Source organism: Nannobrachium achirus, assembly GCF_963921795.1.
Source record: "Nannobrachium achirus genome assembly, chromosome: 14".
NCBI lineage: Eukaryota > Metazoa > Chordata > Actinopteri > Myctophiformes > Myctophidae > Nannobrachium > Nannobrachium achirus.
This window is the reverse complement of record NC_137821.1, coordinates 45,499,187-45,514,720: the sequence shown is the minus strand read 5'-3', so window position 1 is coordinate 45,514,720 and position 15,534 is coordinate 45,499,187. Positions and strand designations below refer to the sequence as shown.

The 15,534-nt window shown below is 40.1% G+C and overlaps 1 protein-coding gene across 1 annotated transcript in view; it reads left to right on the top strand.

Annotated features, from left to right (window-relative positions):
• Positions 1-4,378: 4,378 nt before the first annotated feature.
• The window catches only part of rela (v-rel avian reticuloendotheliosis viral oncogene homolog A), a 30,452-nt gene continuing 19,296 nt past the window's right edge, over positions 4,379-15,534 (top strand). Inside the window, exons 1-3 of the mRNA XM_080742208.1 lie at positions 4,379-4,575; positions 10,783-10,818; positions 13,783-13,919. Of these exons, the coding sequence (XP_080598334.1) occupies positions 4,569-4,575; positions 10,783-10,818; positions 13,783-13,919 (180 nt within the window). The 5' untranslated portion in view covers positions 4,379-4,568. The remainder of the gene's footprint in view (positions 4,576-10,782; positions 10,819-13,782; positions 13,920-15,534) is intronic.

Sequence of the window (15,534 nt, the reverse complement as noted above, 5' to 3'; positions counted from 1 at the left end):
CACGAGGAGAAGGGGAAGAGGAGGGATAAGACGGCGCCATGAGGCACACACGCAATGAATGTTGTCTTGTGTAGTTTGACTTTGCATGTCGTTTGTTATGCTTATAACCTCCTTAAAACAAACACACACACACGCGCGCACTCACTCACTCACTCACTCACTCACTCACTCACTCACTCACTCACACACACACACACACACACACACACACACACACACACACACACACACACTCACACTCACACTCACTCACACACAAACACATGTTTATTAATCTATTCGTTTGCAGTATACTATACAAGTGATACTACACACAGACTGACACAGTTCCTGTTCTGAGTGAATTTTATCATTATAGTCTAATTATAATCATTTATTCTCATGTCTTTTGCTGAATTAAAGATTTATTGTAGAAACTAAATAAAAACAAATCATATTAAATAAAGATGAAGAAAAAAAATATATATACACACTATACCATGTTAATCCACAAAGGTGTTTCAAAGCCTCTTTGCCAACTAATACATTTCAGAGAAAATATGATTTTGTCTTTATAGGATACATGTAAAATGCTTTACTTTTTCCAAAGTGAAGCTGTTTATTAGCATTTTTGTGAACTTTGTTACTTAATTAGGCCTACAGAGTCTTAAGAGTAAGACTCAAGGAGGCACATGGGGAAATTATCAACGTTTTAACGCAGGGGCCCTTGTCCCAATTGGCCCGACCTTCAATAGGCTATTCTAAACCCGGTCACTAGTCTGACCTGCTGTGACCTCAACACCCTGCTCCCTCAGTGAATTCTTATATCATTTAGAAAAAAAGAGTTCGCAACTTAGCCTAAGCCTACCTCTCAAAATGTATTAGTTACGACGATGCTTCGACCCTCAACAGGTCTTCAGGTTGGGTTACAAGATAGGTGCAGGGCTGCAGGCATTGACACTAAGGCTTGCCCACCTGGCCCCCAGTGGCGTCAGTTCAGCAAAAGCTAGGGTATCAAAGATGGGAGTCCTCATGGAAAAGAGGCATTGCACGGTTCTATTGTGAAAATAGCAGATCTACATGCTCACAACATGTCTGAAGAAAACTAGTATTTTCAGTTTTTTACAAAGGTTTCTACGGTTTCTTGGGCTGGACATGGCAGCCTGGAATGGTTTTTCAAGTGCAGCAATAATGCATTATTAACAGTAATGAATTGCACCTGTGCAGCTGACCTGCGGAACCTGCGAATATACCATTTTGTCAAAATAGGGAGAATAAAAGTGTGGAGAATATAATTATAATACCTTGTTAAAGTGACCATTTTGTTACATTTTGCATTTGTAGTTATTTTACTGTAATTTAACAACATAATAACCTGCGCAGATAGACAAAGAGACATTCATGGATTTATTGGAAGTAACTTATTTTCCCCCCTGGGCTGGACCCAGGGTATGGCAGCTGCATACCCCTTCCATACCCAATTGACGCCCCTGCCTCCCCCGGCAGGTAAATAAAACTTTCGGGCAGGTGAAGTTTGCTTTCAGGTTGCCTGACAGGGCAAGTGCTCATTTGAGAGGGTACGCAACTGTCTAAACACAACACCAGATATCTGTCTAAACACCTGAACATGGCCAGCGCGCTCCATTTTCTGGTCTGTGGAATATAAGAAGTGTGAAACCACAGACATATTCAATCATAGCTATGTAGGTATTTGGTATTTGTATTTAGAGGTATAGTGTATGACATTTTTTATCGCACAGCCCCAGAAAGTAAAGACACGAGTGTTAAATTGAGCGGTAATTAATTACCAATCATTTACAATGGACAATTTACTTTGTGCATCTGAGAGCTTAGTGTCAACCCCTGAGGTGGGAACTATGAGACATCTGGCCACCTCTATGTATATTTGGCTATTTTGGCAAAAATTATTGTCTTAAAGGGATATTCCACTTTCAAAATAACTTTTGGTCATTTTATCGTCTAATCAGGCTTTTATGAACACCCTGAACAGTTTTAAATTTGCTTCATTCAATATTTTGATATTTGATGTAAATGTTATCTGGTCCTCCTCCTCCAGGGCCTCTCGACATACACACCCATTGTAACTTCAAACTCCATTTTAACCATGATAGATTCATTAAAAACACCCATTATTTTTTCTGGTGACTCATAATACCATCCTAATACGTGAGCAGGCCGTGTTTTTTCAATAACTTTTTTCTTTTATTTTTTATAATTCTTTTAGAAAATGGAAAACATTAAATACAATAATAGTTTATTGAAAATAAATGAAAAGGGCTATTGAAAAAAACAGCCTGCTCACGTATTAGGATGGTATTATGAGACACCAGAAAAAATAATGGGTGTTTTTAATGAATCTATCATGGTTAAAATGGAGTTTGAAGTTACAATGGGTGTGTATGTGGAGAGGCCCTGGAGGAGGAGGACCAGATAACATTTACATCAAATATCTAAATATTGAATGAAGCAAATTCAAAACTGTTCAGGGTGTTCATAAAAGCCTGATTAGACGATAAAATGACCAAAAGTTTTTTGAAAGTGGAATATCCCTTTAAGCATTGTAAAGTATGATGTATAGATTGTATACTATAGAGAAACGAAGCCATGTCGTCATTTGTGCGTAATGTCGCCCTCTGGGGGGTTCATGCTGGTATTGTTTTGTATTCAAATCGCCATAGGGGATTCTGCGAACGCTGCATATAAGGTCTGTGTTAAAAATATAAACACACCATGTGCGCGTTTCTGTCAGCGGGGGGATTCTGCATAGTTTATGATATTCATTCATATCTGATATAGCCTGTTGTAACTCGTTTCTAGCGTTTATTGTGTTACTCTTTGGGTAAATCTGTACATTTCCACCTCAGTCGATGCTTCATATCCATTTGGGTCAATCCGAGAGCATGGTGTGTTTATATTTTTAACACAAACCTTATATGCGGCGTTCGCAGATTCTCCTATGGGGATTTGAATACATAACAATACCAGCATGAACCCCGTAGAGGGCGACATTTCACGCAATTTCACGGAAGTGACATCACACTTCACTGGACTATTGCCTCAGGTTTAACCTGCGGCGCTGCACTAAAATAATGTAAAATACAATAAAATAGCCTATTAATAGGCCTACAGTGTGTAGGCAAAAATCAAGGGGAACTTGCTCTTGCACTTTGTGTCCAACAGCCGGTGCTAAAACACCAGACAAATATCAATATCAGTCTATGGCTGTTTGTGAGAAAGAGCAGAGAACAACATACAAGCATTACAAGGGGGACGCAGGTCAGACATGAGGAACTGACTGGAAGGAATGAATGGAGAACGTACATGTTCCTCAGACAGCGTTGCCAAGTCTGCTTATTATAAGCGACTTTTGGCCTGTTTTTCTTTCAAGATTTCTCTTTGAAAATGGCAGATCTACAAGCTCACAACGCTTTGCATCAATCGGCCATTTTCAAATAGCTGATGTAGGTGTATAGTGAATGAACCCGAGGCTCTGGTCTCAATCTATTTGTGAGTTATCTCGCTACTCATCTGTGTGTGTACACACACTGTCTTTGATGCATTCATTGATTAGAGAGCTAGAGCACTAAGGAGCACAGAACCAGTTTGAGACATGGGCAAAATCTCGATATTTCGATGTCCCGTTGTTTCGAGGTCCCAGGTTAGGGTAAGGTTTAGGCTTTGGGTTAGCATTCACCAGGTTAGCGTTCACCTGCGACCAGTGGTACATTGGTGATTCAATGTTTTGGGGTCGCTTATCTAGAAAATGTTGCTGACACATGTAGGCTATGGCCCAATCAACCAACTCAGTGCGCAGCCCCTTTGAAGTTCAAAGGGATCAATTAAGAGCTCTGGCCGAGCAAGGGATGAATGTCAACATACAGTAAACAGTGGATGTCAATGTCATAAACAATTAAACAGAGTGGATCAAACCCCAAATACAGCCAGAGGGATGATGAGTCAGCATAATTATATAGTTGGCTAATATAAAAAAAAAAAAAAAATGGCAAAGTTACCTAGTTAACCTTTAAGTGTATTTCGATACCAATAGCCTACTTAACAGTCAGAGTATTGCAGATTGATACTGATATTGATACTTTTACTTGTCTTGAGATTTAATAGTGGGTTGAATTGTGAAACTGAAACCAGATGAAACTTCTGACAGATATTGGCTATAGAGGGGGGATGAAGTTGAACACATTGTGGACTGACAGTCAGACACATAGGGGTACAACAACCAAACGTTTGATGACATACTATTGCCTCAGCCTCCCCTAACTGTTCCTTTAACTTAACGCACGTCATCTGGGTATTTCCGCACCGTTCGAGGGGGCGGTGGCAAAGTTGCTCTGAAACGCACAGCACAGAGAGAGCAGGCGGAGGAGGAGGAGGAGGTTGTGAGCGACGAAAGAGCATTCTGTAAAGAAGTTCACAACCCAACCTCGCACTGGTGGCTGGCTGGGCGTTGCAGGGGGATATTATTTAGCCTACAAAACAAACCAACACATAGACAAACAAAAGACATTTATCGGGGATAAAGGATCAGATCGAGGCGTGTCTCGGATCAGATCATGGATGGTGAGTATTAGTATGGATCTGATCACAAGTGTTGTTGCTGCATTTTTGGAGTTAACTTCATGGCGAGTTGTTTTGCGCACACTACAGGGAAAGCCCCCGCTGCTGCCATTGGTTTTGTGTTCATGGCAAAGGAGGAGTTATACATGGTGATCTCTCTGGCTTGTCACTATAGGAAGTTGCCTTTCTCTCACTGTATACGTGATTTATTCGTTTGAGATTGTTTTATCCTGTTGATTTCGGTTGAATATAGCCTATCTCATGTTCCAGGCGGTCGTGCGTAAACGTCGGTTTTGGGCCCACTGCCATTCAAATAAAAACACTTTGATTGTGAAGAATCAGGCCTTCATATATGGGTTTAACTTTTAGACTAGTGTGCGATCATAAATGCGTATTATCAAAAGAGCCGCCGAAGAACACCCAACCCCATGGGAATGGCTGACATGCTGCTTAGTTACAGCAGCCAGTTGTAACATAGGCTACACTGTAACAAGTCAATAACACTGTTACTAGTAGTAGCCTACTGGAAAAGTAGACATAGGCCTACTCCGTTTACTGACAAATAAAAGTCTGGAATTCAATTGTACTTGAGTACAAATATTGCTGTCAAAGTATACTTAAAGTAGGCCACCAAAAGTAAAAGCCTAAAAGGGCTACTTATGTAGGTAATGAGTAGGAAGTTTTCACATCTCTAGAAAACAGCACATTTTGAAAATAGCTGATCTACAAGCTCACAATGTGTCACATTGTGAGCTTGTAGATCTGCTATTTTCAAATGGCCAAAAGGCTGAAGTGGTTAATGTATGTTTTTTTTTTGTAATAATCAAAATCTACAATGTAACTATATAGTTTTCAAATAAATGTAGGCCTAGTGGAAGAAAAGTAGGTCTACAATATGCCTCTGCAAGTGGAACAGAAGTAACATTATTGGAAATTGGAAATACAACAGTAAAGTAAAAGTACCTCTAAACTATACTCAAGTACAGTACTCAAATAAATGTACTTAGTACACCACTGGTAATAACACTGTTACAGGCAATCTACTGTGTTTGTTTACTCGGATGTGAGAGGCCTAAACTGAAGGAAACATGACTCATTTTGTTGTTCTTCTCAGCAGCAGCAGTAGCATTCAGGCCCAAGGAGGCTGTAATTGTGTCAGCCTGTCTCCACCAATCGATCTGGCCTGAAAGTCTGTCAAAAGGCTAAAGAGATGTGGGTGTGAGAGAAAGTTAGGGTGTGTGGGTGTGTGTGTTTCGGTTTGAACTATTGAAGGAAGAGCTCATTCATTCTGTAAACTACTGCCAGTGACCGTATAGAAGATTAGAAGTACAGTACTTGCATGTTTTTAGGCTACTTACTGCAATGAATGGAGACAGACATTTTTTTATCTGTTTATCTGGCCCAGTGGGAATGGGCCTTAACTCTGATACAAGTGCAAGTCCCGTATTCAATATGTAGGCTACTTACTGTAAGACTTCTACAAAAGTATCAGCATCAAAATATACTACAAAATGTAAAAGTTCTCGTTGTGCAGATTGTCCCATTTCACAAGTTCAAAATGTATTAAGAATCTTTTGAAACTGGGAGATCTACAAGCTCACAATGTGTCACATCGTGGCACACTGTGAGCTTGTAGATGTAGATGTGCTATATTCAAATGGCTGAAATATTGGTCTATATATATATAGAGAGAGAGAGATAGAGCTGAAGTGGCAAGTGGTTAGTGTGTTTTGTAATAATAATCAAAATCTTCAAAGTAACTAAAGTTTTCTTATAATTGTAGTGGAGTACACCTACAATATTTCCCTCTGAGATGTAGTGGGTTAGAAGTAAAAGTATATACTAAAGAAAGATGAAAAACACCTCAGAATTGTACTTGCGTACAGTACCTGTCTTGAGTATTATGTACTTATTTACCTTACACACACCACCGGCTACTTCTACCTGATATAGTTTTTTCTCACTTTAGTGATCATATATGGCCCCTATCCCCTAATATCAAACACATTCTTAACACACTCATATATGACAGACCATCAAACACACAATAATGTCCACATTCTGGCACAGTAAGGGAAGAGGCGTGTCGAGACACGATGGAAGCGAGTCCTTTTTTACCTTTTCAGAATGAACAGAGAGCTACGTGGGCGGAGCTCTGACCATCACAGACATTATATAAATCACTGCTCTGCATCTCTCTTCTTTCATGAAGCGGAACAAAGCAGGAGAGTTAAATGAGTGAAATTGGAACGCTTCCACACACACAGATCCCATTGAGCAGCTTCAGACACAATGGCGGGGCTGCCGGGGCCTTGACAATAAGCGCAGTCATTCAACACCTGTATTACACCCTGCGTGTCTTTTGTGTGTTTACTGATACACTGCTGCTAAAAGAGCTCTTCCCCCGTCCCGGGCAGGTTACGGTAGCCTAATTCTTCTAATCCTAAAGGCAGGGGTCTTCAATGTTTTCAGGCCAAGGACCCCTTAGTTGAGAGAGAGAGATGAAGCAGGGACCCCCACAACCTTCTCATAGATTCCCATTTAATTTCATTGTTTGACAGCACGATCATCAGTGTATTTTGGTTTCATGACAATTTGTGTTTTCAGATATTTAACCACTTGAACCGTCAATACTTAATAAACTTGACCTTTCACTCTGTACTTAGTCTGCTCTTTTTCCCCTCTACACCAAAGCTCTTAAGCTAAAATAGCCGATCTACAAGCACACAACGCCTCGCAGAGCGAGGCGTTGTGAGCTTGTAGATCTGCTCGTTTTTGCTAAAGTTCTCAGAATATGGACACTAGGGTTTAAGTGGTTAATATAAAAAAGGAGGAAAAAAACTTTCTATCACTCAAAGATTTGGAGGACCCCCTGTAGTAACTCTGAGGACCCCCTAGCCGGACCCCCTGTTGAAGACCCATGTCTTAAGGATTGACAATTAATCGGTCATCATAATCGTATCGGCCGATGTTGGCCTTAAAATGCAATATCGGTATTGAACCGATATCAAAATAATATATCAGTTTTAGCCGATATTTTATTTTTATTATGTTGATTTCTGCCTTTGTGACGATGAAGGCTGCAGATTCTATCCATGTTTTCATGGGGAAGCTTTCAAAAGGGTCAACAAGTTAAATACTACGTTCAAGCTTAAGTTCAAGTTTATGTTGAGATATGAGCCAACATTTAAATAACGGTGCATCCGTACTTTTGGAATAAAGAGCTATTGCTTTTCAAATCCAGCGTTTATATGCCTTTTTCAGAATGGACAAAATAATTATCATATATTCTTTAGTACAGAGTGAGATAAATGGTAAATGGTGCATTTATATTGCGCTTTTATCCAAGGCGCTTTACATAGATTGTGCATTACATTCACCCATTCATTCATACACAGATGGCGGAAGAAACCATGCAAGGCACCAACCTGCTCACCGGGAGCAACTAGGGGTTCAGAGTCTTGCTCAAGGACTCGACATTAACTCAGGGGGAGCCCGGATTCGAACTGGGAACCCTTTGGGAACCCTTCGTGCTCATATCAACATCAATTTATATCAGTTATCGGCCATATCATCGATTAATTATATGGGATATTGACCAGAAATGTCATATGGCCCAATGACTCACATCCCTAGTAGTAATTTCATGACTACGTGTTGTGTAGTCCAGAAGTTGTTGTGTCCAGTAGATTTCCATGAGACGCAACCCAAAAAACCTCTGCTGAAACCACAAATATGCGCCGAAGCACGCAGTGTTTTTTAGTTGCCTGTTTTTGTGCTCCATGTTAGATCTATAGCATAGGTCTTCAACAGGGGGTCTGGGACGAAGGGGGAAAAAGAGCAGACCAAGTACAGAGCCCATAAGGTCGAGTTTGACCAAGTATTGGGTATTATTTTACCAAGTGGTTGAATGAACAGACACATTAAGATGAATCCAACAGAATAATAGAAAAGATAATGTGTAGTGTAAACACAATTTTATTCTCTCTCTCTCTCTGGCCCTAAGGGGCTCTTCTTGCCTAAAAAAAAAAAAAAAAAAGAAAAACGTTGAAGACCCCCTGATCAGCAGGCAGAGGCTCAGGAAGTTGAACCAGAAGGTCGCACACAAAGAATGTTGATTCTTCAGCAGTTCTTGGGTAGTTCTTTGTGGCGCTTTACGTGCTATACAGTATATATAGCACCACTGTCTGTCGTACAGTATAACCTGTTCAGGCCTGTATGTTTTTTAGAGCAGTGGTTCTAAACCTGTGGGTCGGGAACTTAATGTCGAACATTGTTTTCTCACTCAACAGTAAACGAACCAACATAAAGTTTAAGTGTATAGAGGGTATATCTGCACATTTCCAAAGTGACGATTTAACGGCTTTTTAATATCTCTAAAATGACAAATTAAACATTGGCCAAATTGTCAAATATTAGAGTCAGGAATTGTGAAAATAGCCGATCTACATGCTCACAACGCCAAGCAACGCGAGGCATGGTAGATCTGCTATGTTCACAATAGAACCGTGTTATACAAAATATAATGCCTCAACTCTTAGTGCTTGTCAGGGTGGGGGGTCCCCAGTTAAAATATGATTATTTTGGGGGTCGCAGCCTGAAAAGGTTGAGAACCACTGCTTTAGAGCATTATATTAACTGGGGACCGCCCCAAATAATTTAGAGACCCCCTATATGCTTTAGTGCATTGGTTCTAATTGGGGTCCTGGGGGGCGGGGTTAATATAGCATCGCAATCATTTAACCCCTTTATCCATATTTTATACGTTGTTTGTTCAAAAATGGCAGATGTACAGCGTGTCACTTTGTGCCTGCTATTTTTGAGCTTTTTAGAAAAATCTTTGGAAGTTGTTTGTGTTTGAACACAAATCTTCTCTTCTGGGGGTCCCTGACACAAAACATTTTCAGATGGGGGTCCTCGGCCAAATATATATCAATTTGGGTGTCCTTGACACAAAAAAGTTTTGAGAACCAGTGTCTCTTAAGCTTAGCTCAAACTTCAAAGCACCTCTAATAACGCCAAAACGGGTTCCCCTATAATTACAACGGCCACTTTTAGTGTTGTTTAGCACCATTTGTGCTTAGTTCATCATACCATTATGATCCCTCGCTCACTGCTCCTAATAGTTAGGATATGGTTTAACAAACTGTAACCACTTGAACCCACAGCAACCATTATAGTCTATTATGGGGGGAACACTTGCCAAATATAGCAGATCTACAAGCTCTCAGGCTGAGCTCAATCAGCAATTTATTTTGCCAAGAAATCTGGTGCAGACAGAAAAAAAGTAAAGTAATAGTATAGATAAGGGATGGGACGATATGAAAATTTCATATCACGATTATTGTGACAAAAGAAATCGCGATTTACGATATTCTCACGATAATCAAAATCCATTATCCCGGGGGGATCGCATCGGGGCGTCGCATCGCGATGCGTTGTGAGCTTGTAGATCTGCTATTTTTTGGCAAAGACATTTGATAGAGTGGAAAAAAAACTGTATCAAGTACCTATATCATCAAGTACCTTTTACCAATTATAGAAGGTTTAAGTGGTACAGGATATGCAGTTCGGCAAATAAAAGGAATTGATCCCGGTGCATGACGGAGGACGATATCACGATAAATTAAATCTCCATGATACGATTATCGGGAGTGTTTTTTTATCACGATAAACGGTAATATCGCGTATCGTCCCGTCCCTAGTATAGATGCAACTCCAGTCCTTTTCACCGACTAGACGATTTAAGAGGTTGATTACAGAAGACAGTGAATTCCAGGTACAGTGTATGTATATGCAAATGTACTTGCCATAATGGTGCATTGCCATTGGCAGATTAAAAGATACCCAGCATATCTGTTGCTTTGGATCTTTGTAGCTGAAGTTGAAACCAGTGCAACTTTCTTTGTAGTTTTATATCTGTTGCATGGCTTTGCAACAGCTACAAACATCGGTTACAGTATCTTCATGTGGCGCTGCTGGCTTACTTTGAAAAAGAATGGTAGCCTGATAGCTTTGTAGCAGCCAGCGTGGAAATCATAATGCCCTACAATTCAGTTGACGAAACATTACTCATTTATTGCTTCTACACTACAACTATCTGTCACTACCACAATACTGGTAATATATATATATATATATATATATATATGTGTGTGATTGTATTTTGGTTTACGTGTCTCTCTCTCTCTCTCTCTCTTTTGACCACAGGGCTGTTTGGATGGGGCTCGACCCCGTTAAACCACGGTAAGGAGCACTTTTATCCCAAACGATTAAGTGTTATGATTGATTGTTATGTTTAAACTAAATTAAATGAATAAGTAAATTGTGCACCGGTGATATACTGGAAGGACACAGTGCCAGAATTGAGCATGTAACCTGGGTAACGTGTATGTCCCAACCTAAAGTAGGCTATATATATTTTTTTTATTTGTATTGATTGATTGATTGATTGATTGACTGAAGACTTTTTGTTTGCATAGGGAAAGGTACAGTTGCATGACAGTAGTACGGTTCACTTGTGTAAGGTCAACTAAAAGGAGATCCAAGAAAGCCTTACGCGGCTTATTTACATTGGAAACCTTTTTTTTTTTACTCATAACATTGAATGACAGACAGATAGAACATAGTACTATATCATCATCAATAGAAGAAAAAAAAGTCGTAAAACAAAAGATAAGAAAAATATATATTTACAGTAGAAAGGGGGAGGTGAGGATAGGCTATGTCTTTTACCAGTTTCGAGTAGCAAAAATGACATTATTATTCTCTCTCTTTGTCTTTTGTTTTATCAAATCTTCATACCCTTAGTTATTTTCCTTTAAAACAAGTACCTAATGTATCTTAACTGGAAGTACATGGCTACAGGAAGCCTCTGGTTGGCTGGACAAAAGGTAGCCCTTGTACTTCCTGCAAACCAGAAACCTTAGTTGTTCTTTTCCTGTGCTCTATCTCCTCATGACATGGAGATAACGCTGTGAATGAGGTTACTGCTCAGTCAGGACCTTAATGCTTAAGTTGTGGAAGTTGTGGTTATGTGCTGAGCCTCCAGCAATACACTGTAGACTATCATTCACAGTGTGCGAGTTGATTGATTGGAATCTTGCGTGTTGATAACGGATCATTCTGCTGTGCAAACAATGTGTGTGGGAGAAGGCCTACTCTAAACCTGCCATCTTCAAATGTCAAAAGTTGCTGTTTTTATCACACTGTGTATACATGATGTGACGATAATCAAATTCATATGATGGGTTTACTGTTTAGAATTTAGAAAATGTGAAAACTATACAAAAACAGTCCACAAAATACTGCCAGAAGGAGGCAAGAAGCCCAAAGGACTTATACGAGGCCTCCACCTATGTTTAACACTATTAAAAAAATCATTAGTTGTAGTTCACCCCCAAAATGGCTTTTTACTATAGAGCAGGGGTGGGCAACTTTGATGATGGCGAGGGCCACTATATTTCCACCTTCACTCCAGAGGGCCACATTGCATATTGCTACGTCCTACTTTGTCATTCTACTATCTCATACAAAAGAAGCAAAAAATAGCAGATCTACAAGCTCAAAACGTTTTGAGCTTGTAGATCTGCTAGTTTTTAATATTCATTCGATATTCGATATTTAGATATTTGATGTAAATGTTATCAGGCCCTCCAGGCCCAGGGCCCCTCTCCACACACACCCATTGTAACTTCAAACTCCATTTTAACCATGATAGATTCATTAAAAACACCCATTATATTTTCTGGTGACTCATAATACCCTCCTAATACGTGAGCAGGCTGTGTTTTCTCAATAACCTTTTTCATTTATTTGTAATAATTATTTGGGAAAATGAGGAAATGTAAATGCAAAACAAAATTATTAAAAATAAATGAAAAAAGTTATCGAAAAAACACAGCCTGCTCACGTATTAGGAGGGTAATTTTTAATGCAAAAGTGTGCAAAAAAAAAAAAAGGTTGAGTCATATTGTTTTGGCCTGCGTTGAACCTTCTATGGAAGATGTAGGCTGGGAAACATGTAAGCGAGCTAATCTCTGCAGCGTCTAACTGGCAATACAGGAAGTTCTGGTACAGTATGCTGGACATGGAGCCCTGTGATACCTGTATTTACTGTTTCTCAGACCCTTTCTGCAGGAGTTCTTATCATTACGACAGATTAATCAGCAAATGCAACCGCTTTGCGAAAATAGGCAATCTACAAGCTCACGATGCATCACAACGTGATGCATTGTGAGTTTGTAGATCGACATGTTTATTTTTGAAATGTTCGAATTTCTTTCTTAAATTCTTCCCTATATAATGTCATCATGACATGCCCAACATTTCTATGCAAGGTTTAACCGTTTAAGACTGGAGGCCGATTCTAAAAATGTCTTCTAAATCCTGACAGTTTCCTGAAAAAACATATGTTACTATAGGTTTTTTGTCAAAGGACCCCCAAAATGTATTTTCCTGCGGACCCCCATCTCAAAATATGTTTTCCAATTGACCCCCAGATGCAAATATTTGAGTTAAAGATCTTTGCTTAACTCTCCCCACGCTTTGAACGATAACGCTCGCCCCATTTTTTACAGAACCTCGATGCCAATACGGCGCTCGTTCGGTTCGTTCGTCTGATGACTGTAAGCTGATGAGGGGTCGCGCGGCCGTTTACTGTAAACACATTTTCCGCTGTGATGGTGTAAAAAATCCATTATGCGTTAGATCAACGGAGAACAATTCACTTCCTTGTTGATTTCCTCTGGCCCGGAGGCTCTGTAGCCAGTGACTGCTCTGAATGTACGGCAACACATAGCAGGACAATTCACATTCATTCTCGCATGAGGCCGCCCTCTGCTGCCTGGCAGACCAAAGTGCACTATTGCACAACCAAAAAAAATAAAAATAAATAAATAAATGTCTGTCTGTCTATCTACTATAACGTCGCAAAGGTAAGCCGCTTTTTGATGGCGCCAGACCCAATAAATAAATAAATAATCTGGCAGTAGGAGAGTTAAAAAAAAAACCAAAACATAGGATATATTTTCAAATATCTGTACACATTTCAATGTTTTTCATAAATAGCAGATCTACATCTGCCATTTTTGAATGGCCAAAGTTTAAATTAATGCTCAAAGTGGTTTTACATAGAAGTTGTCCCAGTTTTAATGGTGTTATTAAAGTGGTTAACAAACTCATCTGTGTCCACCGGTGTTGTCCATGCAGGGAACCCCTTCATAGAGATCATTGAACAACCCAAGGCGCGGGGGATGAGGTTCAGGTACAAGTGCGAGGGCCGCTCGGCCGGAAGCATCCCAGGAGAGAAGAGCAACGACACCACCAAGACCCACCCAGCCATCAAGGTGGGTTCACTCTTCACTGTTCAATTTACAGTTTAGCAGGCGCTCTTAATCCAGAGCGATTTACAACAAGCAAAGGACAGCACAAGGTAATACATTAAATGCATAGAAATAGACTGATGATTATTGCAGGCACATGCACACATACACATCAAAGGGGGCTTGAGTCCCTGTCCTTTTATCCGTCCGTAAAAAAGTGCCGTCTCCAGACCAGGAATGCTGTTTTTACCATGGAGAAAGAAATGCAAATGTCCTCTTTCCATGCCATACCTGAAGGCAGCATTCAAGGGAATTGCCATGTCCAAACTCTCCTGAACCTGAATGCATCTTATGTTGAAAGAATTGCCCTCTCTGTGAAGAAATCAAGCATCGGAAATAGCCGACCTCCAAGCTCACAACGTGTGGCAGCGCGACGCGCTGTGAACTTGGAGGTCTGCTGTTTTTGATATTTTCACCAAAAGGCCCTTTTAGAAATTTCAGCCCCTGCCTCTCTAACATTCTCTGCATGTCCCTTGGTTATTGGTTTACTTATGATCTTAGATTACTTACAGTAGAATAACCAGAAAATCAGTACACTGTAGTATGCCGGGTCATCAATGGCATGGCACCTGTCTACCTAACATAAGTTACATTTTAGCCTTTGCATAAATCTGCAAGGTCGTCAAGGTTGGGGCAAATGCTACAGGCTTATGTTTTTAATCATTGACAATGCCATGTGTAGGTATGTAAGTAACAATGCATTGATTGCATACACGTTGTGCTTGATAAGGAGAGAGAGACCTTTTATTATTTTATGTTGGCTGCTGTAACAACTCAATTTCCTCCTCCGCTGAAGCAGGAGTGCAATAAAGTGCAACCATAAGTCTGGAAATCCACCGGTGACTTCATTTTATTGGTCTACTGCATTAAGGACAAATCTTTGGTTACCTGTTGACAGACCTGGCAGCCGATGACAAATATATATTAGGTGATAACCAGCAGCTAACGGGTGTTGATTTCCCGGTAGCCCATAGCACTTACCGTAGCACCTCAATGAGCATACATGTAATTTAGATAGCATTGTTTATATAGACTGATGTCAGGCCATTTTTGACATGGCATCTTATCGAAGCTATAGTGTGTATATATTGGATGTACAGATTATAGATTTTGTTTTATTGAATAGGCCCCCGCAACCAGACTATAGTAGACCTACTTGTCTGACTTTATTCCATCCATCCATCTTCCATCCCTCCCAGATAAACTTATTTTTGAGCGGTGGCTGTGCGCGTGTCTGTAGCCACTTTTCCTCAGCGTTTTGCCATAGCAATGTGTTTTCCTCAGCGTTTTGCCATAGCAATATGTGTGTGTGCGTAGCCATATTACATCATATTACATCACAAATTATCTGTAGCCACTATCTGTAGCCACTTTTCCTCAGCGTTTTGCCATAGCAATGTGTTTTCCTCAGCGTTTTGCCATAGCCATATGTGTGTGTGCGTTGCCATATTACATCATATTACATCACAATTACATCCTTGACCTATCTGTAGCCACTTTTCCTCAGCGTTTTGCCATAGCAATGTGTTTTCCTCAGCGTTTTGCCATAGCAATATGTGTGTGTGTAGCCATATTACAT